This window comes from Cervus canadensis, chromosome 14, assembly GCF_019320065.1.
Source record: "Cervus canadensis isolate Bull #8, Minnesota chromosome 14, ASM1932006v1, whole genome shotgun sequence".
Taxonomy (NCBI): Eukaryota; Metazoa; Chordata; class Mammalia; order Artiodactyla; family Cervidae; genus Cervus; species Cervus canadensis.
The window spans coordinates 10,160,559-10,183,819 of record NC_057399.1 but is presented as its reverse complement, the minus strand read 5'-3'; the positions used below and the strand labels follow the sequence as shown (position 1 = coordinate 10,183,819).

The window sequence follows — 23,261 nt, the reverse complement described above, 5'->3', positions numbered from 1 at the left end:
CCAACCTGGGTAATCCAGGATGATACCATTTTAAGATTTTTAGTATAATCGTATCTGCAAAGACCCCCCTTCTAAATAAGGCTGCATTCCTGGGTAAGGATGTTGATATGTCTTTCGTGGGTCACAGTTCAACCCACAACACTTACCTAACCTCACACAGTAAGTGGCTGAGCTGGGATCTGAAGCTTAGCCTAACTCCACAGTTCATCTGCTTGACCACTGTGGGCTAAAACCGTGTACTTGCCTGCTATGTGGCTGTGGCCACGCTATTCAACCCCTCTGGGCCTCAGTTTCCTCTCCTGCAGACTGGGGTAACAGACAAGGATGGTGATACTTCATGAGGTTGTTGGGAGGATAAATGAGTTGATAAAAGAAAGCACTTGGGACAATGTCTGGCACAAAGTATGAACTCAACCAAAGCTGCTGCTATTATGACGTTTGCTATGGTTACTAATGAAGACAATGCAGCTTTGCTGGCATCTTGGATGGAGGCTGAGCAGACCTGCTACTGAGGATGAGGCTGGACCTGGAAGAAATGCTCTCAGATCTGGATTTGCTGGGTTTGCTTCACTCTTAATGAAACATCAACCAGACAGTCACAGGTGAGAGACTTAAATATCTATAAGACAGCCCTCTGCGCAATGGATTATGATAATTTTCAAAGCATCAATGAAGGGAATGTTTCTTTAAAACAAAACCAAGTAAAACATAGAACCAATGCAAAAAGAAGCAGGAAGTATGAATGGACCAGCAGACCAATCCCAGCAGAATGGACCTGAGTCATCTAATGCCACCTGGCCCAGGCTGGGTGTGTTTCCAACATACAGGTCTTCTCAGGTCAGTCAGTTCATCTCTCCAGCCTCAGTTTCCTCCCCCAAAATGGCAATGGCAAGGCGCTTTGTAAACTGTGCCTGCCGTAGAAGTGTGGGGCATTCTTATTATTACGGCATGTATTTGCCAATGTGGGACAGACTGGGCCCTGGGGGTGGGGCCCCAGCCCAGAAGAGGGCAGAGGGTGGGGCGCTGGGCACTGATAATTGGGATGACAGTGCCGTGGTCCCCTGAGCCCTTAGGAGGGACCCACGCGTTGTGTCCGTGTCTTCCGAACTGAACTGAGTGTCTTTGGGTCGTGTTAAGTGTTCCATCCTATGTCAAGGTCAAAGTGACCCAGTGTTTGAGGCTTAATCCACTGTCACTTTAGGGAGACACTCTTGGCCAAACAGTTGCAGAAAGAATGAACATCCCACCAAGTGGCTGGAGGTTCTGTCTCAGAGCTGTGGGTGCTGTGGTGCCCGGACACGCTGGTTCCCTCGTCCCTTGCTTCCCTGGCAGTTTCTGTGGCTGACGGCTTCCTGCAGCTGCAGGCCAGGTTTTTTAACCTGCCTAAAGTTCCGGTCTGCAACTTGCTCACCCTCTGACTCTCAACTGCAGTGAAAAATGCTACAGAAGACAGAAATCTCGTAGTTTTTCCTTCTTTCCTGTCCCTCGCTCTCTGTCTTCCACGAGGGAAACAAATGTTCAAATGATGATTCAGGACTTTCAGGAAAACGTGAGCGTGGAGGGACTCATTCAGGTCTGTGGGGTCTGCACATGTGAACCTCCCCAAGTGGCGCCCCCCCAACGCAGTCTTCATTTTCTTTGTCCCCATCATGGTCTCTAGCTGGGGGTTGGAGGGGGGGTTGGTAGGGGGCCTGGGTGCCTGGATTTCAGGGCTCTTCGATTCAGGTTTTTGTTCCCTCCTCTTTTATCCTTAAATGTACTGTCCTGGGTCTGTTTCTAACTCTGGTATCCAAAGTGCAGTCCTGGCCCTTCCTAGAGGTTGGTGAGGGTCTGGGTTCAGAAAGTTAACAACCCTGGCTGCACACTAAAACCCATGGCAATTTCTAAAAGATCCCAATGTCCAGGCCTCTTTCTAAACCAATTAAATCAGAATTAATGGAGTGTGTGGCATAAGTACCAGTACTGTGAAAAAGATTTTTTCTGGGGTGATGTGGCCAGGATTGAAAACCACAAATCTAGCCTACCTTTATGTAAATAACTCTTACAGCTCAACAATTAAAGGATAAATAATTCAATTACAAGGAATGGGCAAAGGACTTAGGTAGACACTTCTCCTAAGAAGATAATACAAATGGCCAATAAGCACATGAAAAGTTGCTTAACGTCATTAGTCATTCAATAGTGAGTCTTATCAAAACCACAATGAGATACCGCTTCATACCTGGTCGGATGACTGTAATCAAACGTGCAGGTCAATAACAAGTGTTGGTGACAATATGGAGGCCCTGGAACCCTCATGCATTGCTGGTGGGAATGTAAAACGGTGCAGCCACTGTGGCATGGTCTAGCAATTCCTAAAAATGTTAAAAAGAGCTACCATATGACATAACAATACTACTTCTATATATATGTGTGTGTGAATATATACACGTAAACACATATGTATACACACACACACCATCGTGGTTATCTGGGTCATTAAGATCTTTTTTGTACAGTTCTTCTATGTTTTCTTGCCACCTCTTCTTAATACTTTCTGCTTCTGTTAGGTCCATACCATTTCTGTCCTTTATTGTGCTGATCTTTACATGAATTGTCCTCTTCGTATCTCTAATTTTCTTGACGAGATCTCTAGTCGTCCCCACTCTATTGTTTTCCTCTATTTCTTTGATTGGTCACTGACGAAGGCTTTCTTATCTCTCCTTGCTATTCTTTGGAACTCTGCATTAAAATGGGTATATCTTTCCTTTTCTCCTTTGCTTTTTGCTTCTCTTCTTTTCTCAGCTATTTGTAAGGCCTCCTCAGACAGACATTTTGCTTTTTTGCATTTCTTTTTCTTGGGGATGGTCTTGATCACTGCCTCCTGTACAATGTCATGAACCTCTGTGCATAGTTCATCAGGCACTCTGTCTATCAGATCTAATCCCTTGAATCTATTTGTCACTTCTATTGTATAATCATAAGGGATTTGATTTAGGTCATATCTAAATGGTCTAGTGGTTTCCCCTACTTTCTTCAATTTAAGTCTGAATTTGGCAATAAGGAGTTCATGATCTGAGCCAGTCAGCTCCCAGTCTTATTTTTGCTGACTATATAGAGCTTCTCCATCTTTGGTTGCAAACAATATAATCAATCTGATTTCTGTATTGACCATCTGGTGATGTCCATCAGTCATCTCTTGTGTTGTTGGAAGAGGGTGTTTGCTATGACCAGTGCGTTCTCTTGGCAAAACTCTGTTAGCCTTTGCCCTGCTTCATTTTGTACTCCAAGGCCAAACTTGCCTGTTACTCCAGGTTATCTCTTGACTTCCTACTTTGGCATTGCAGTCCTTTATGATGAAAAGGGCATCTTTTTTTGGTGTTACTCCTAGAAGGTATTGTAGGTCATCATAAAACTGTTCAACTTCAACTTCTTTGGCATTAGTGGTTTGGGGCATAGACTTGGATTACTGATATTGCAGACATCCTGAAATGTGAAGTCAAGTGGGCCTTAGGAAGCATCACTATGAACAAAGCTAGTGGAGGTAATGGAATTCCAGTTGAGCTATTTCAAATCCTGAAAGATGATGCTATGAAAGTGCTGCACTCAATATGCCAACAAATTTGGAAAACTCAGCAGTGGCCACAGGACTAGAAAAGGTCAGTTTTCATTCCAATCCCAAAGAAAGGCAATGCCAATGAATGTTCAAACTACCGCACAATTGCACTCATCTCACATGCTAGCAAAGTAATGCTCAAAATTCTCCAAACCAGGCTTCAACAGTACATGAACCAAGAACTTCCAGATGTTCAAGCTGGATTTAGAAAAGGCAGAGGAACCAGAGATCAAATTGCCAACATCTGCTGGATCATCGAAAAAACAAGAGAGTTCCAGAAAAACAACTATTTCTGCTTTATTGACTGTGCCAAAGCCTTTGACTGTATGGATCACAATAAACTGTGGAAAATTCTGAAAGAGATGGGAATATCGGACCACCTGACCTGCCTCCTGAGAAATTTGTATGCAGGTCAAGAAGCAACAGTTAGAACCAGACGTGGAAAAATGGACTGGTTCCAAATTGAGAAAGGAGTATGTCAAGGCTGTATACTGTCACCCTGCTTATTTAACTTATATGTAGGGTACATCATGCGAAATGCTGGGCTGGATGAAGCACAAGGTAGAATCAAGATTGCCAGGAGAAATCTTAATAACCTCAGATATGCAGATGATATCACCCTTATGGCAGAAAGTGAAGAGGAACTAAAGAGCCTCTTGATGAAAGTGAAAGAGGAGCGTGAAGAAGTTGGCTTAAAGCTCAACATTCAAAAAACTAAGACCATGGCATCAGGTCCCATCACTTCATGGCAAATAGATGGGGAGACAGTGGAAATAGTTACAGACTTTCTTTTCTTGGACTCCAAAATCACTGCAGATGATGACTGCAGCCATGAAATTAAAAGATGCTTGCTCCTTGAAAGAAAAGCTATGAAAAAACTAGACAGCATATTAAAAAGCAGAGACATTACTTTGCCAACAAAGGTCCATCTACTCAAAGCTATGGTTTTTCCAGTAGTCATATATGCATGTGAGAGTTCAACCATAAAGAAAGCTGAGCGCCAAGGAATTGATGTGGTGGTGTTGGAGAAGACTCTTGAGAGTCCCTTGGACTGCAAGGAGATCCAACTCGTCCATCCTAAAGGAAATCAGTCCTGAATATTCATTGGAAGGACTGATGTTGAAGCTGAAACTCCAATACTTTGGCCACCTGATGAGAAGAACTGACTCATTTGAAAAGGCCCTGATGCTGGGAAAGATTGAGGGCAGGAGGAGAAGGAGATGACAGAGGATGAGATGGTTGGATGGCATCGCCGACTCGATGCATCTGAGTTTGAGCAAGGTCTGGGAGTTGGTGATGGACAGGGAGGCCTGGTGTCCTGCAGTCCATGGGGTTGCAGAGTTGGACACGATTGAGCGACCGAACTGAACTGATACACATACACACACAAGTACATATGCAAGAGAAGTAAAAATACATGTTCACATAAAAACTTGTACATAAATGCTCATGGCAGCACTACACAAAACAGTCAAAAGTGCAAAGTACCCGAATATCCATCAGCTGAGAAATGGACAAATGAAATGTGGAATGTACCCACATAGGGGAGTAGGACTGAGCCATAAAAAGGAATGAAGCACTCATACATGCTACGACATAGAAGAACCTTAAAAACATTATGCTAAGCCAAAGAAGCCACACACAAAAAGTCACATATTATTGTGTGATTCTATTGGTATGAAACCACCAGCGTCAGCAAATCCACAGAGCCATGAAGTAGATTAGTGGTTGCCCGGGGCTGGAGAGGAGGAGAAATACAGGGTGACGGGTAAAAAGAATAGGGTTTCTTTTAGGAGTGATGAAAATTTTCTGGAAGTAGATAGTGAGGATGGTTGTACAACTTTATGAATGTACTGAAGACCACTGCCGTATATATTTTAAAACTGAACTTTATGGTACGTGAATTATATCTAAGAAAAGATATCTGCCATGCAGAATGGCTTGGAAAGGGCTACAAGTGGGAGCAGGCCTGCTTAGAAAGTCGTGGTAACAACAGTAAACAACTGAGTGAGACCCACGCAATGAAGGTTCTTGACTCACTGTCCCGGTTGTGCGGTGCGTGTCAACTGTAGCACCCCCCTGGGATGGGAGACGATGGTCCTTTGGACCTGCGTGGAGGGAGTGGAGTGGTGGACTGGGATAGGATTTGGTAGTAGAGTATGCAGGACTTAGCACAGAACTTCTCAGAGAATATCCCACCGATCTCATAATAAGATTGCCCTGAGACTGGCTTCATTCAGTTGTTCCACTAGTATTTACCGAGTGTGTTCCGTGTGCCAGGCATGTCTGCCGGTGCTGGGGATACAGCAGTGAATAACACACAGTTCTGCCTCCTCCCTCTTCTCATGGAGTTCACCCTCGTGGAGGGCAGGCAGCTGTGACAGTGATGGGAAGTGGATGGGAGGCAACACAGTAGGCATTACGGCTGACATCAACACCTATTTCCTTCTCTCCTGGGTGCATAGTAGGACTGCTCTTTCTTGCCCTGCTGAACCCAGGCATGAGAATTAAAATGTTAGGGAGAATGAAACACGAGTGGAAGTGACATGTGACGGTTTGGAACGGAAACTCTTGCCTCGCGTTCATTCCGTTTGCCACAATAACCATCCTAGAAGGTGACCCGCCAGGGGTGTCCTGCGGTGACGCTGCTGCGGGCGGAGGCTACAGCTGATTCTCTGTGAACAAGTGCTATGATGAGCAAAACCTTGCACATCCGGTTCTCTTCCACTTTTCACCCTCTGAGGGACATTGCATCCAAACCCAATCCTGGCTCGTATTCTAGAAAAGCAAGCCAGTATCTCAGCACATAAGGCCAGCATAAACCCAGGAATCTGGAGACACGTGTCACGGAGAAGACGACAGCCTGTCCCGCGTCCAGTGTGCCTCTCATCCCGCCCATCAGACTGTGCAGGCCGCCAGGGAGCTGAGCGCGGCGCGCAACAGGACTCCCAGCAGCAAGAAGGCGCGGCTGGCTGACACCGTTCACAGAGAGGTGGGCTGGTCGGAATCCCCCCAAAAACAGGCGATGTCTCCGTGTTGCCACAGCCCGTGTTTCTGCCAACACGGACGTGGCGGGAATCGTATTTAAAGGCTGTCTTTGCTCAAGAGCTGGAATGTCTTTACTAAGTGGTCAGAAGATGCCAGTATGGCAGATAATTTTCCAGCTGTTTTGCCCCACGGCACTTGGAAATTCCTAGCACACAGCCCACTGGCCTGCGGAGTACCTGGACAGGGAGAGACCAGAGGACGTCTCACCACAGGGCCGTCCCCTGGTGCCGTGGGTTCTGCCTCTTTAGCTTTGTGTCCTGAGGGGCCTCAGCAGCCCAGGTACCTCCTGAAGACACTAGGGAAGGCAATAAGGAGGCTGAAACAAACTGCAGTCTCCCATGGGCCCAAGATGCCTTCTGAGGAGAGATGTTCCAGAAACCCAGCTGTGGGTTTCCGGCAGAGTGGCCTGTCCATCCCCGGGGCGCACAGTGCCGTGGGCAGCTGGAGCTGAGCCGGGATTCCTGCCAGAAGGAAAATGTGTGCGGGCATCCTTACAATGTCTCTCTGGCATATCATTCCAATTAAATCTCACCTAGTTTTCTCATTTTAATAACTTAATCTGGAACTTACACCTTGTCTCTTCTCCCAGAGGACCTGAGGTAGCACACAATAAAAGCCCAAACACAACAGGACAGTTAAAAATAAGGACGAATGATCAGAAGGCGAGATAATCCTTCAGGAACTTGAGAAACGATGGTTATGACGGCTGAGTGTTGAGTTTGGCTCCAGCTTTCTGGCAGCCAAGGTTAAACAGAAAACAGAGTGACTTATTCAGTTAGGATTGCTTGATCAAAGGAAGGAAGTAGATGCAAGTTCATGCTGGGGCAGGGTTGGGGGGTGGTTCGGGGGTGAGCACAGCCCATTTCCTGGCACTTTTGTGAGGATCTATCCTGTGGATCTTTATGTCGGGGGCATTAAGTCACACACTGAACAACAGTCTTTTATAGAAAATGCTGAATCATTCTTCAATTGACAGCTTTAGCTTTGTAAGTGGGCCCTTGATAAAAGGTAAGGGTGTAATATTAAATTAAATTGCAACTTGGCAGAGACATTTCTTAGAGAAGTCGGCTTAATGGGCCCAGACAGATGGGGTGAATTCGGACATATGGAGGCACAGGGAGAGAGTTCCAGGTGGAGGGAACAATTTATTCAGTAAATATTTACTGAGTACTTACTGCGAGCTAGGCCCTGCCAGTGGGTGTTGGGGACACGCAGATGGCCTTGGCCTCTGAGGAGGTCCCAGACTAGGCGGGGCCAGGTGCGCAGACAGATAATGACCAGTGTTTGACCAGATGAGGGGCCAGCAGGGTGAGGCAGGGCCCAGACGGTGGCGTCCAGGGCAGCCTGCTGCTCCAAAGGCTCCCAGAGAAGATGCTTCTGACCGCCTCTTGAAGGTCGACTAGGAGTTTTTAGCACGGAGAAGGCATACTGGGGTGGGAAGGAGGGTGTCCCAGGCAGAGGATAGCAGGTACATGGGCGTGGAGGGAGAGAGTGGGACACTGTGGAGAAGTGTCAGTATTAAGGGGAGCTGAGCACGGGCTGAGGGAGGGGTCTGAGAGATGAGGTGGGGCAGGGGCGGAAGTGAGGCCAGATTTGAGGGCCTCCTGAACTGCGAAGGAGTGAGCTCACCCTCCGGTCGATGGTGGCGGGAGGATTTAAACAGCAGAATGATATCAGATCAGGACGTCAGATGGTGTGACCCCTCTCCTGGGAGGGCTTAGGGTGCTGGGGTGCTCTCAGCGAGTAGACCCACCCAAGGTCCAGCGGAGTCCCAAGACCCTGGCTGGGATGAGGTTTGCCTCAGGTGGGGCCTGAGCCGGGCCATCCAGAACCCACGGGTGGCTCGTGATGAGAGCCCTGTCCTGCCGCTCAGGGCTGGCAGCGATGACCCACTGGTTGGACTGTGACCTTGGCATTGAAGCCTTGGGCCGCCAGGATGCCCAGGAGCAGCCCACAGAGCACACCCCTCACCCCGCCGTTCTCATCTTTCTTATTTCAAAATGAACAGTGGGAGATGGAGCTTGGACAAGCTTTATGAAGATACCAGATGTTTCTGGAAGAGTCTGCTTTAGGATTGGATTTTCTTTTTTTTTTTCAGTGCAACTATAGAGGGAGGCAGAAGATAAGAGTTAAAATTATTTAAAACTCTTATGTATTTGCCTCTTCCAATATCTGTTTCCATAGAAACGTAACTGGAATAAGACACCAGTTCCAGCGCCAAGTGCAGCCCGTGACTTCCAAAGCCCCCATCTGCTTCCACCAAAAAACACGGCCAAAGCAGAGAATTTGGAGGGAAGTTTGAAACACTCCTCTGGCCCAGCGTGCCCTTTACTCAGTTGCTGTCTGGATGGCCAGAAAGCCACAGGGCCCAGCACCTAGGTGGTTCCTGGGGTGGACTGCCTGGCAGCCTGTGCCGCCGGCCTGCTGCCATTTCTGTGAGTGAACGTCACACGTGGCTCCCGGGGGTGACCATCTACACGTGATTCCATCTCTGCCGCCACCTATCTGGGAAGCAGATGGGAGGCACTCAGGGAACACAAGGCAGCCCGGGGATGCTGTCTGAGGGGCTGCTGGGGCGTCAATGCTGGTGGTCTTTAGTGCTGTCGGTCTTTAGAGGTCATCTCCCCTCCCTTTCCAAAGCCCTTCAGAACAGCCAGGTGGAGGCATGGTCAGTGGCCCGGGAAGGCAGGCTTGGAAGAAAGCAGACAACCCTTCCATCTAGATTCCCAGGCTGCCCTCACACCATCCTTACACACTGCTTTCACTATGGGGGAAATGATCTCAAATTATTTTCCTTAAAAAAAATTCCACATGGGTGTGTGTGTGTATGCACACACATCCACAGTGTCAGTTCTTGGTTTTCATCTTACTTGATCTAAAAGCAGCATTTGACACGCTTCATCAAAACTTCCTTCTCGAAACATTTTCTTCATTTGGTTTCCTAGACACCAGACTCATCTGATTTTCTTCCTGTCTCTATGGTTTCTCCTTCTAGGTCTCCTTCGCTGTCTACCTCCTACTTCCCAGACCTCCAAGCACTGGGGTAACTGAGGGTCCGTCCTTGGCCCCTTGGCGTCCCCACCTATGTGCCCCCCGCTGGCCCCGGGGCTCTCAGCCATGATGTGGGTCATCTATATGCTGACTGCACCCAAGCTCCCCTCTCCAGCTCACATTCACCCTGAACACCACACCCATATGTCCAACACCTACTCACCATCACCACCAGTAGAGTAGGTAGACAAAAAAGGAGAGTTTCCCCCTTTTTTCCAAGAATACAAATTGTATTTTAAAAATCTTTTTAGCATATTTGGCAGACTTGTCCACACCTGCTACATCTGAAATACAGAGACAGCCAATCTTCCCATCAGACTCCATAAAGCAGAGGATGCAGGGCTGAGGTGCCACGCAGGAGCACCGAGGCCCGGGACAGGCCATCAGGGTGGAGGGGGCCTGTGAGTCCTGGTCTTGGTTGGAAGCCTTCGTCTCTGGACCTCTGCCTCCTTCTTCAAACACCTCCCAGGCAGGGACAGCTTGCTCTCCCTTGCCCCCATCTCCGGGGAGCTCTCTCTCCTGGCTACCCCCGTGCTTACTGATCCCCAGGTCAGAGTCCCCTGGCCTAACCGCATCCTGTTTCCATCATTGCTTAGTGATTCCTTGGGCTCCAGTCAGGACGTCTTCATTCTGACCGGCCCCACTCCCTGGGTGACCACACTCAGCCCCACATCTCCTACGCTCAGCGTGCTGACCACCCCTCTCCCAAATCCCTGCCCCTTGGAAGAACTGCTCCCTGGGCTCTCAGACCCTGCATCATCTTCTGAGGCCCTCTGCCCAGAAAGGAACCCCTCACATTTCCTCCAGAAACTGCTCCTCATCCTGCACCTGACCTCCGTGATGAGGTCCAGTGTCCATCACCCAGTCAGAGGTCCGGGCACCGCCCTTGCTGCCTGCCTGTCCTTCCCCCTTGGAGCTGATCAACCGCCAACGCCTGTCACATCCGCTTCTGTAATGTCTCTCAAACCCACCCTCTTCTCTCTGTGCCCGCTGCAACTGCCCCACCATAGATCTCCGTCAGCGCCTGCTTGGGTTACTGCACAAACTGTCTCTGGGCCATTTCGGCCCTTTGGCCTCACCCCTTCACCTGTTCTCCTCCTGCAGCCCGGAAATCTGACCATGCCACTCCCTGATTAAATGTCTTTAATTCTGAATTTTAAACTCCTCTGCTTAGCAAACAAGGTCCCTAATGACCCAGGCTCCACCTCTGTCATCGTTTGTCCTTCCTGTCAGCTCCCCAAAGGCACCCTCAACTTTGGACAGCAGAACCACACTATATATATTTTTAAACCATTTAGAGAAAAATGATAAACTAACGTCAAGTTTAATGTTGAGAAGCTAGGTGCTTTCCCTCTAAGATCAGAAGGCAGGCAAGGCTGTCCTTTTTCACCTTCCTGATCAACACTGCACTGGGAATGCTGGCTGACACAGAAATAAGACAAGAAAGGAAACAGAGGCCCACAGATTGGGAAGGAAGAAACAAAACTGTCCCTTTTGCTGACGACATGATTATGTAGAAATTCTTAAAGAATCAACAGAAACACTCCTGGGACTAACAAGCAATTATAGCAAGGGTGTACGACTCAAAAGACTTTGTAAGATGCAACAGTCAGTTGCTTTCCTATACAATGAGCAATTGATTTGAAATTTAAAGACACACCATTTATATTAGCACTGAAAACAAAGTATAATACTTAGGTATAAATCTAACAGAATATGTATAAATTTATGAGGAAATCTATAAAATTCTGACAAAAGAAATTGATGTAGATCAAAATAAAAAGCTATTCCATGTTCATGAACAGAGACACAATATTGCCAAGATACCAGTTTTTTTCCAACTTGATCAATAAAGTCAACACAGTCCCAAACAAAATCCCAGCAAGTTACTTTGTGGATGTTAACAAACTAATTCTAAAATTTACACGGAAACACAAAGACCCAGAATAGCCAACACTATACTGAAGAGTGAAAGTCAGAGAACCGATATTACTCAACTTATTCGACTTATTAGGACTTGGTGGTTTCACTGCTACAACCCAGGGTTCAATCTCTGGTTGGGGAACTAAGATCCTGCAAGCTGTGAGACATGGCCAAAAAACAATAACAACAAACAAAAAACTGAAATATACAAAGAATTCTTAAAACTCTAATTAAAAAGTGCATAAGAGATATAAATATATACCTCACCAAAGAAAAAATATAAGTGGCAGATAAGCATACAAAAAGATGTTCCACATCATACGTCATCAGGGAATTGTGCATTAAAACAGCGATGTGGGACCACTACATGCATTACAACGGCTAAAACCCAAAACACTGACACCACCAAACCCTGGCAGGGACGGAGCCACAGACATGCCCACTCGTTTCTGATGTGAATGCAGATGTCACTGCCACAAGATGGTCTGGCCAAACTAAACATCATCTTAGAATATGATCTAGCAGTCTTGCTTCTAGGTGTTTACCCAAATTAGTTAAAAACTTATGTCCACATAAAACTCTACACAAAAATACTTACAGCAGCTTTATCCCAAACTTGGACGCAACCAAGATGTCCTTCAGTGGGCAAATAAACTGGTATATCCATACGACAGAATACGACTCAGTGATAAGAAATGAGCTATCAAATCACGAAAGGACATGGAGGACTCTTAAATGCATGTTGTTAAGTGAAAGAAGCCAGTTTAAAAATGTTACATCATGTGCGATTTCAGCTACATGACATTCTGGAGAAGGCAAAGTCAGGCAGACAGTGAGAGGTCAGTGGTCGCCAGGGGTTGGTAACGCATAGAGGGTATTTCAGACGGCGATACTGTTCTGTGTAACACTGTAATGGTGGATTCACAACTTTATGCCTTTGGCAAAGCCTGCAGCATGTACGGGGCTTCCCTGGCGGCTCAGCTGGTAAAGAATCCACCTGTAATTGCAGGAGACCCCGGTTTGATTCCTGGGTCAGGAAGTTCCCCTGCAGAAGGGATAGGCTGCCCACTCCAGTATTCCTGGGCTTCCCTGGCAGCTCAGAGGGTAAAGAATCCGCCTGCAATGTGGGAGACCTGGGTTCAATCCTTGGGTTGGGAAGATCCCCTGGAGGTGGGCATGGCAACCCACTCCAGTATGCTTGCCTGGAGAAACCCCATGGACAGAGGAGCCTGGCGGGCTCAGTCCACGGGGTCCCAAAGAGTCAGACATGACTGAGCGACTAAGCACAGTGCATAGAATGTACAACAGGAAGAGTGGATTCTATGTGAACTATGCACTCTAGCCAGTAATAATGTATCAGTAGTGGTTCATCAGTTGTAACAAACATACCACCTAATGAATATGTTAATAGTGGGGGAGACTACGGTGTTTGGGGGAGGACATACGTGGAACTCTCTACACTTTCCATTAAATTTTTCTATAAACCTGACAAGTATAAAAACTTTTAAGAACTGCTGAACATCTTGTATTTAGAATAATATCTAGCACACAACAAGTATTATACAAATATTTGTCACATACAAATGAATAAATGGAGCTGGGAAGCCCCCAGTGGGACTCCAGAATCAGTTTCATTCCCCCGACACTTCCACAAATTGCTCCAGGTCTCTTCTGTTATTCTCGAGCCTGTCACCCTGTTTACTGACCTCCAGCTGCTCCCAGAATCTGTGCGGTCTCACGTGACTGTGCTTATCTGCATGTGTACTGTCCGCCCCCCACTAGCCTGTGGCCCATGAGCTCGAGGTCACACTACGGTGTTCACCCCCGTCTCCCAGGCAGCTGAGGTCTCGGTTCAGGAGGCTGATCTACAAAGCGCTGTCCTGCAGATGAGGGCGGCCCCGCACACAACAGGGGTGAGCCAGACAGGCTGCCTGTCCTCAGAGGAACACCTAGGTGCTGGGGACAGGAGTGGGGCAGAGCAGGGGCTTAAATCTGGTGGAGCTCAGGAACCCATCAGCTAATACAAGGGCCTGGAACTGAAGTTCTTTTAATTGTCAGAGAAGGTTCTGGAAGAAGGGGACAGCACGGACAAAGGCTTGAAAGTACAAACAGAGCCAGGCCTGCAGGTGGACTCCTGAGGTGTTCAGAGCATCCAGGGAGACCACAGGCATCCGAGGTCGGTGTGGTCTGAGGATGGGAGAGAACAGACCACAGAGACCTTTCATCACCTCACCCCCAAGCATAAACGTTCCCTCTCGCTGGGGGTTCCGGAGAAAACAGCCCCTCGAGGAGAAGTTAGCACCCTCAGTCCCCGGGCACGCTGCTCAGCCATCCTGCTGAGTCTGACAGAGGAGGGTCTGAGGGAAATCAACCGACAGCTTGGCGATGTTTGGTGGAAAAATGACAATAGGCCGACAGGACTGTGGGTCCACAAATCAAAGGTTCTGCTGCCATGGCGAGAGAGTGACAGGGCGCCCTGAAAGTAGAGAAAAGAGGATCCCGCCAGGGAAGGCTCGGGGAGAAGTCTCAGCAGATGCTTAGAGAGAAACACAGAGACAGGGGCCCGGGGCCTTGATCCAGGGCTGTGGCCAGACCCCCTTCGGAGTCTAGAGGCCACCGGCAGGACCCCTCCTTCCCGGGCTCTTCTATACAGAGAAGCACTTCCGTGGCAGCCGGCACCTCCTCAGTTTGAGAGCCATCCCTGGAAGGTCTGGAAAGGGCTCGGCCTCTAGGCACAGAGCCATGGGCAGCAGCAGAGCTTCACAGAAAACGAGGGAGGAAGGCGATGTGAGCGATGGTGACCTGTCACTTACACTGATGGCCCACACAAGGTCCATCTCCTGCAAGTGGTCCAAGGGACAGGCTTCCTGCATTTATTTCCGGAGTCAGCTTATTCAGGCGGACTCTAACCCTGCAGCCTCTCCCGCCACAGCCGGATCCCGGGGACCCTGTTGCCTCTCAGCCCCACCTTAACCCTGAGTGAAGGTGGCAGCGCCCGGCCTTGCCGGCGGCTGTGGGGCTCAACACCAAGCCGTCGAGGTCTGCTTCCTGCTCACCCGCCCCAGCTCCAGGTCTGCCCCGGGCTCTGCCTGCCTATTTCTGTTAGCTAACTTTAGGCTTTATCTGCAGAATGTGAAAGCACTTCTTTGCCCAACCCACTTCACAGACCAGTCAACAGTCTATGACAACAACTGAAAACTACGAAGCACTGTCGTGTATCGAAAGACGGGATGGGGATGTGGGTGAGGCAGTAGCTGGTGGTGCTGCCTCTAAACCGCAAGGTGACCTTCGTGTGTCAGTCGCTCAGTCCTGTCCGACTCTTTGCAACCCCGTGGACTGTAGCCCGCCAGGCTCCTCTGTCCATGGAATTCTCCAGGCAAGAATGCTAGAGTGGGTTGCCATTTTCTTTTCTAGGGGATCTTCCCAATCCAGGGATAGAAACCGGGTCTCCCGCATTGCAGGCAGATTCTTTTACCGTCTGAGCCACCTTAGGTGCCTTACATAATCTCTCTGGGTTTCTGTTTCCTCATCATTAAAATGGGAATTCAGGATAGCACCTATTCCACAGAGTCACTGTGACAATTCAGTGAAATTAACACACACCTCTAGCTACTAGCATCATCATTATCATTGCTCTTATTATTAGCATTACTGCTTATGATTATCATCTCCCGAGCCAGGGGGCCCAGTGAGCCAATGACAGCTCTTCCTCCTGTTCACAGCCTGTCTGGATTTCCAAACCCTGGTGGCGGGTGGTGAGTTCCCCTGGGATGGAGCTGGGGGCGGGGCCACTCCTCTGTCAGCTGCGCAGACAAGTGACGACCAGACATCACCTCCCCTCCAGCCACAGCCTGTCTGCCCGAGGGACCTCAGCTGAGCGCCTGCCCCCTTGGCCCACGAGCACAGCCAGCGCAGGTCTGTCCTCTGCCGAGTCTGGCTCTGCCTGTCTGGAGTCCTGCTTCCTCCCAGGATGGACACTTAAGGCAGTGAGATGAAGGCTCACAGCGCTAAATCCTTCCCCTAAATCCATGTTGTCAGGAGACGGCATTCTCTGCCACTGCTCCGACTGTGTAACTTCTTAACCAGGCTCAGCGAACCCTCTGCCTGTCTCCAGACAAACGAGGCTGGGCGACTTACTTGCTAGAAAACCTTCTTGTCCAGAAGGATAAACACCTATGTCCCCAAAGCATAAAAATGACTGTTTCCAGTCTAGTTTTGAAATTCACACTAAATCCCACAAAAAGATTTCCCTGATAATGCAGTAAGAGCCCTAGAGAAAACTCCAGTTTTCTCGATAGAACCCGCTAACCTACAGGGAAATCAGATAGTAAAGCCACTGCCTTCAAGCTGGCTCTTTCCAACAAAGGCGTCCTTAACTCTTCTAAGAGAAAGTCATCACTACAACTTCCTTAATTGTGAACTTCCCTAACTGGAGCATCCTAGGAAGACCAATGTGAGTTAAGAGCAAGGCCAAATGCAAGACTACTAAAATATATATTTAACGGTTCTTTTACGTAAGGTTCTCCTTTTTGACAAGACATCACTTTGAAGATTCTCTAGTAACTAGAAGGAGCTTTCAGAGTATTTATTCCCTAACAGCAGTCCTGAGGGAACTCACTTTAAAGGAGAGATTAAAAAAGCAACGTAATTTCTTGACTGAAGCATCATATAAATGGGGGCTTCCACAATGTGTAAAGAATACGCTGGTTTAAACGAACCAAACTTTCTCCTTGACTCTGCATATAGTAATACATCTAGGCAAACTCACCATCTTTTCCCAGGAGTGACAACCTTATACTTGGCCTTCCTGAGTAATACAGATCTCAAGGGAAAGGAACAGAAATAAGGAGATGTTCCTGATAGGGATTGTGGGTCCACACAGAGCTATGATGATTTCCTCGTAATCACCTTGATTTCTTCTCAAGAAGCACCTCTGGGGCAGCCGGGGAGACTGCCCCTCTCCGGCTGGTGCCGGGCGCTTACCTCCACGCGGTACCTCTCCACCGTCCTTCTCAGGGAGACGTATTGCTGCCCTCCGGCTGCTGCCGGGCACTTACCTCCATGTTGTACCTCTCCACCGTCCTCCTCAGGGGGTCCACAGCCTGCCAGCAGATCAGGATGCAGAGGTCGATCAGCAGCATGCCCCCGACGATCACGAGCAGTTTCTGGTCCTTGATGATCTGCAGGGAGGGCCGGGGCAGAAGGGACGTAAGAGGGCTTCCCAAGCAGCAGCCAAGGGTGGCTGAGCGAATGGCCCCCGGGCTCCTCATCACCCACCGGGTGACTCCAGACATGCTCCCTTGCTTAGCATTCCAGGCCTTTCATGAGCTTGGCTTATCCACGCCCCCCACACACACATGTGCTGAGTTAAGTTTGATGACTCTCAGGCTCTGGCCCTGCCGTGATTTTTCACCCCAGGCCTTCATGGGTGCTGGTTCTTTTGTCTGAAACACTCTGCTCTATGTGACAGGCTGCTACAATCCTTGGAGACCCAGATGCACTGTCGCCTCCTCCAGGAAGCTTCCCTAACTCCCACTGCAGAACTAATTACCTTTGTTCCCATGCTTCATTATACTTAACAAGTTCAACACTTACTATTATGACTAGTAATAGTAGTGACTCCAAGAAGGGGAATAAATACAAATGCTACCATTTAGTGAGCACTGTGCCTGCCTCGAGGTTGATTGTTTCATATATATCATCTCATATAAAGGCAGACACTGTTATTATTCCCATTTTTCAGCTGGAGAAACTGAGGCTAACATTGGGGGCTAAGTCACTTGCTCAGGGGAATAGAGCCACTAACAGGTAAAGCTTGCAAGCTCCTCCCGTCGCCAGAGAGCACACCCTCAAACACTTATAGCACCTGCCAGATGCTACAGTGACCAGGTGCCGTATTAAGCTGTATACGGTCTACCCTCCTCAGTAAAGTGGGGAGCCCCAGACAGAAGGGAAGCCTGTTTTATTTATTTGTTTACCTTCAGCACCGAGCAGGGCCTGGCATGCAGTTGGTACTTAAAAGTTTGATGGATTGAATTGAGATGAAGGAATATATAAAGAAGAAATATAACTCCTGTCCCACTTTGCAGCTGGGGATATCTTTATTACACTGTGAGATTCCCAGCCCACTTTATGTGCATTTGATGGGGACTGACCTGGCGACAAATGTTGTCAGGGGCAAAGCTAACCTGTATTTCCCTCAGTGGGTCTTTATGTGTCCTCACCCCCCTCCCCTAGCCCTGCCCCAATGCCAAATAAAAGCTAATGTGATGAAGCAGTTCTGGAAAAGACTGTAGAAAAATAAACAACAAAACTGAGGTAGAAGCTTAAGAAATATCACCAGGTCTGGCTTTTAATGATTAAAGCCATCCTTAAAGGAGAAATAAAAACTCAAGAGGCCTCTCTGTGGCTAAACTGTGAAAAGAACAAGAGGGCATTGCCGAGTTAAGGCCAAAGAGATCAAATCCACCAAACCACTTGACCTGGGGGCGGGGCGCTGACCAAGTCCCATCACCTGAGATTTTACAGAAACATTCAGGGAGCCCATGATAGCTTTAGAAACCTGGCTTGACCCTTGCCCTCAGGGGAACCAGGCCATACCCCATTAGCCTTGAGAAATCGGGGCAAAAGGAAGAAGTGCCTGAGGAACTCAGGACAGGCTAGAAGGGGACTCCCTACTTGATGCTCACCCAGCTTCCCTGACGTCCTTCCTGATTTTTCAGCTTTCTCTTCAAAAGCTGCACAAACTCTCCTCCGTTAAGTCTGCACATTGATGCCGTGAAACTCAGTTCTCTCTCTGAGGCTAGGAGGTTACCAGTGCTCCGCCCTCACTGAAGGAGAGGTTGGGAGTGAAGACGCCCAGGAGCAATTAAACATCAAGTTCCGGAATCAGAGTTGAGTTTAAGTCTTACTAACTAGCTGTGTGTCCTTGGTAAGGTTCCTAATCCGTCCGAGCTAGTCTCCTCATCTACATCATAGGGGATGATGACCACACAGATGGATAGATTACCATAGTCTGGTCGACTTCACTTTCACTTTTCACTTTCATGCACTGGAGAAGGCAATGGCAGCCCACTCCAGTGTTCTTGCCTGGAGAATCCCAGGGACGGGGGAGCCTGGTGGGCTGCCGTCTACGGGGTCGCACAGTGTCGGACATGACTGAAGCGACTTAGCAGCAGCAGCATGGTCTGGTTTACAGTTCCTGATCAATAGATGTCAACTATTATTATTAAATGTTACTCCCCGTGGTTTTTCAGGGCACAGATCAGCAAACTGAATTTGGCCCCCCGTTTGCCTTTGTAAGTAGTTTTATTGGAACACAGTCACACCCAGGCATTTATGAGTTTGTCTCTGGCTGCCCCTGTTCCACACGAGCAGCTAAGAGGCTGTGACAGAGACTGTGGGGCCTGCAAAGCCGCACACATTCGCTGACTTTTAACAGGAAAGGTTGCCCGACATCTTCTTTTGAGAAAACGGCATCTCTTTATTTCTTCAAAAGACTTAAGATATTTTGACTTGATTGAGCCTGGTCTTCCACGAGGCTCAGCTCATTGCCTGCTTCCAGGGATGCCATTCCAGAGGGAACAGAGCATGGATGGTGCCCCTGGGTTGTACAACCAGCGGCGCTGCCTTCCTGCCGTCACTCAGATGACAGATGCGCTCCTGGCATTTTCCTAAAGCTGAGCCTGTATGAAATTCTGAGCCTGATGGTATTATTTACAACAGCATCAAGCTATATATGTAGTAAACTTTGTCTTCCAAAAAACATCTGGCTGCAAAACAGAAGATCTCATCTCTGAGTTACTGCTCTCCTCTCAACGTTTCAACTTGGTCCTTAGTAAGAATTAGAGGCAGAATAAAGATGGTGGTAGTGAGGCTTCTCAATTCAAGATTTTAGGATTGATCTTTAGGAAGAAAATGGTTACATACTATAACGATACTGAATTTAGAAGCATTAAGTCACTACACTTCAATACTTCCTTTACCAGGCTTTGTTTCGCTTAATGCCTTTAAGGATGTAGCCGAATGGGGTAAAGTTTGTATTTGTGTGTGTTTGGGGAAGGCATGACAGGGTGGGTGGAGGGAGGACAGATGAAGTGGGAGCCAGGGAAGGAAGAAAAGGATAGAGAGACTGAAAAAGAGTGTCAGACTGCATTCACAAATTCAGTTAAATCTTGTATATGTGTCAGTAAAAAAAATTAAGGGGCTCACTTTTAAAAAGTCTAAACTTAAAAAAAAACCCAAGAAAATACAAAACAATGACAATAAAAACCGACCTTATGGCTCCATAAAAGGTTGGAATCATGGAGAATTCAATCCTACTTTTGCCCTGTGACTGCCACAACCCTTTCAAAGCAATCTAGTTCCTGACCTGAGATTTTGATCTGTGAAAGGTAAACATTTCTCTTCTATACTCCTAACCTCCTCTAATTTGGCTGACAAATGATACTCAGCTTTAGGGCCACAAGGCTGTTACTGGAATAACCAGAAAGCCTAGAGCAAAACATGTCTCACATTGGAAAGGTGTGTTCATCTGGCTTAAATCATTTTCACAACAGACTCAACTGGTGACTGAATCTTGTACTCAAAGCCTCTGACAGTGTCTCGGACAGACCCCCTCCCTGGACACCTGCCTGGCTCTCCCTTGGCCCAACCCCCGGGGGTGCAGCAAGTCCCCTTGTCCCAGGCAGCATAGCCGGCTGGGGCCACATCACAGCTCCAGCCTCCGTGGAGTTTTCAGACAGCTCAACTCCTGACGTCTTCCCTGGCATGTTCTGTCAATTGTTGCCAGACAATCTGAGTGTTCTTGCTTAGTGATCACATGAGTATTGGAAAACAAAGGCTAGTTCTTTATTACCAATAACAATATGCATGAATCACATATTGACACAAAGGAACCAATACTGATTCTTCAAAACCTCGATGGACTTTTCATAAATGGCAGAGCCACAGAGCGGGAGGGGCCCCAGAAGTCACGAGTGCCTGTCAAACTTCGGCTTGCATCAGCTTCACTGAGAGGGCAGGTGGAAACACATGTTCCCGGGCTGCAGGAACCTGACTCGTAGGGGTGGGGCCCAAGAAACTGCATTTCTAACAAGCTCCCAGGTGATGCCAGTGATGCTGCTTTACGACTTATACTCTGGGTAACCCTGGTCTAGACAGAAACCCAGGCTGTATATTAGTACAACTCGGGGAAGTCTAGTAACTCCTACTGGTCAGCTCCAGCCCAGGAGGTGCGGGCAGGGTTACTTGTTGTAGTTTCCAAAAGCTCCCCTTTGATTGTAATGTGCAGTCAGCTCTGAGAAGGACCAGGTGGCCAGGCTCCTTATCTGACAGACAGAAGGGTGTGTCACAAATGCCCCTGAGGCCCGGTGAGAGCAAGGCCTTCCAGGTGAGCACAGGCAGTGGGTGGCAAACCTGAGCTCTTTTCTCCCTCCAAATGCAGCCTGTAGTTTCCCAAGATGGTCCCGTGGGGGGTGGGGGGACAGAGACCGAGGCTACAGTCCCCTCGCCCAGCTGGAGAGCAGCTCCTAGAATAGCCCTGGTGGTGAAGGGGCAGGTGGTGGGGCCGCCGCCTGAGAGGGACCAGAGGGCAGAGACAGAGGCACAGCTCAGGAGACACCACCATTTCAGGGCGCCCCCGTTCCACAGACGAGGAGTCAGAGGCCCCGAGCGATGACGTGTGTGTCCTCGTTGCTCAGTCGTGTCCGACTCTTTGCAGCCCCGTGGACTGTAGCCCACCGGGCCCCTCCGCCCATGGGGTTTTCCAGGCAAGAATACTGGAGTGTGTTGCCATTTCCTTCTCCAGGGGATCTTCCTGACCCAGGGATCAAAGCCGGGTCTCCTGCATTGCAGGCAGGCTCTCTACCATCGGAGTCAGCAGGGAAGCCCCTCATCTCAGCAGGGAGGAGACGGAGAGGTTTGCCCAAAGGACCCACAGGTCAGCGGTGAGGCGGGGAGGAGAAGCCTGCTCTCCTGCTGGCCCACCGCCTTGGGCTCGCTGCTGTCTGCCACGGGCGTGGGGGCTCATGACCCAGGTAACGGGATGGCAGATGCAAGTCTGGGATGCAGAACGGAAAAGAGGCACCATGTTCCAGAGCAGGGTGAGGTCATGGGGCAGGATCTTGGAAGGAGAGGTCTGTGAATGGGTTTTACACACATCAGGGGTTTAAAAAGTGTGTGAGGGGGGACGTGGGCGGTAGAGGGGGAGTTGAATCAAGAAGAGGACTTTTGGAAAGTGGTGTCATGATGTTATCTCACCTCATCTCCAGGTGAGAGGATGGGGGATATGCTTCCTCTATGACCTCAGATCAAGAGGGAGGCTTCAGGAGAGCACTCAGACGGCTTGAATGCTAGGCTCCCTGCAGCCTGGGGACCTGGTGAGCCTATGTCTGACTCCCGCCTGAGAAACCCCCGGGAGGATGACGGGTCAGCAGAAGAGGGGACGTGGCTACAGCCGGGTCAGACTCCACCTCCGAGTGTGTAGGAGTGAAGGGTGAGTGAGTGCCTCGGGAGCAGCAGTGCGGGCGCCAGGTAGGGAGGGCTGTGCCCAGGGCGAGCTGGAGGGGCGAGCCCAGGACTGGGGCACTGCTCTGTGCCTGCGGAAGGAGCCACAAGTGGCCCACCGGGGGGTATTTCCCCCATGCTGGGGGCACTGCAGGAGAGTAAGTCCCGGTAATGGGGCTTTGACAATCACACAGAAGGACTCCATGAGCGCCCAAAGTGAAAGTCGCTTAGTCGTGTTCGACGCTTTGCGACCCCATGGACTATACGGAATTCTCCAGGCCAGAGTACTGGAGCGGGTAGTCTTTCCCTTCTCCAGGGGATCTTCCCAATCCAGGGACCGAACCCAGGTCGCCCACATTGCAGGCGGATTCTTTACCAGCTGAGCCACAAGGGAAGCCCAAGAATACTGGAGTGGGTAGCCAATCCCTTCTCCAGCGGATCTTCCCAACCCAGGAATTGAACCAGGGTCTCTTGCATTGCCGGCGGATTCTTTACCAACTGAGCTATGAGGGGAGCCCATGAGCGCCTAAAGGGCCCGCTTATCCTCTCAGGAGCAGCAAGATCAGTGGTGCTCCTGAGAAGTGAGGTCTTTCCTGTCCCTTCCTCCACTTGAAGCCCCAACTCTGGAGGGTTCAGAAACCTTGGAGATGGGATGGTGGGGAAGAAACTCAGCCTGGCAAGACAGAACGGCAGCTCATCCACAGCCCCTCCTCTCCCAGGGCAGCTGGGGGAGGGAGAGGCGCTGCCGCTGAGTGCAGTTTGGGGTTTTGAATGTAACGCTGGACTCCATGTATAAGTTGTTGACCAGACAACCTTCTAAGTCAGGAGACTTGCCTGAATTTTTCTCTAGGAGTAAGGGAAAATAAGTGCCAGCTGTCGGCGGAGTTAAAAAAGGCCAGTGTGGGGAAAGCTCTCTGAATGCATCCTAAGGGCTGAGCTTCACCAACACTGGTGTTTACGGCCAATGACACGGGTGGCAAACGTTTTCCATCCACACGAAGGCAGGGCTCCTGTCCTCTAAGGTCCTCTCTGAAAATGGAAGCACTGCATCAGGCCCCTTCCCTGTTTCACTTTCCCCTTTCAAGCCTTCTCACTGCCCACAGGTTACAGTTCAAATTCCTGACTGTGGCTCCTGCCC

The 23,261-nt window shown here is 49.1% G+C and overlaps 1 protein-coding gene across 1 annotated transcript in view; it reads right to left on the bottom strand.

Annotated features, from left to right (window-relative positions):
- Positions 1-23,261, bottom strand: part of GABBR2 (gamma-aminobutyric acid type B receptor subunit 2) — a 356,730-nt gene that overhangs the window by 38,375 nt on the left and 295,094 nt on the right. Inside the window, exon 13 of the mRNA XM_043486441.1 lies at positions 16,675-16,797. Coding sequence (XP_043342376.1) covers positions 16,675-16,797 — 123 coding nt within the window. The remainder of the gene's footprint in view (positions 1-16,674; positions 16,798-23,261) is intronic.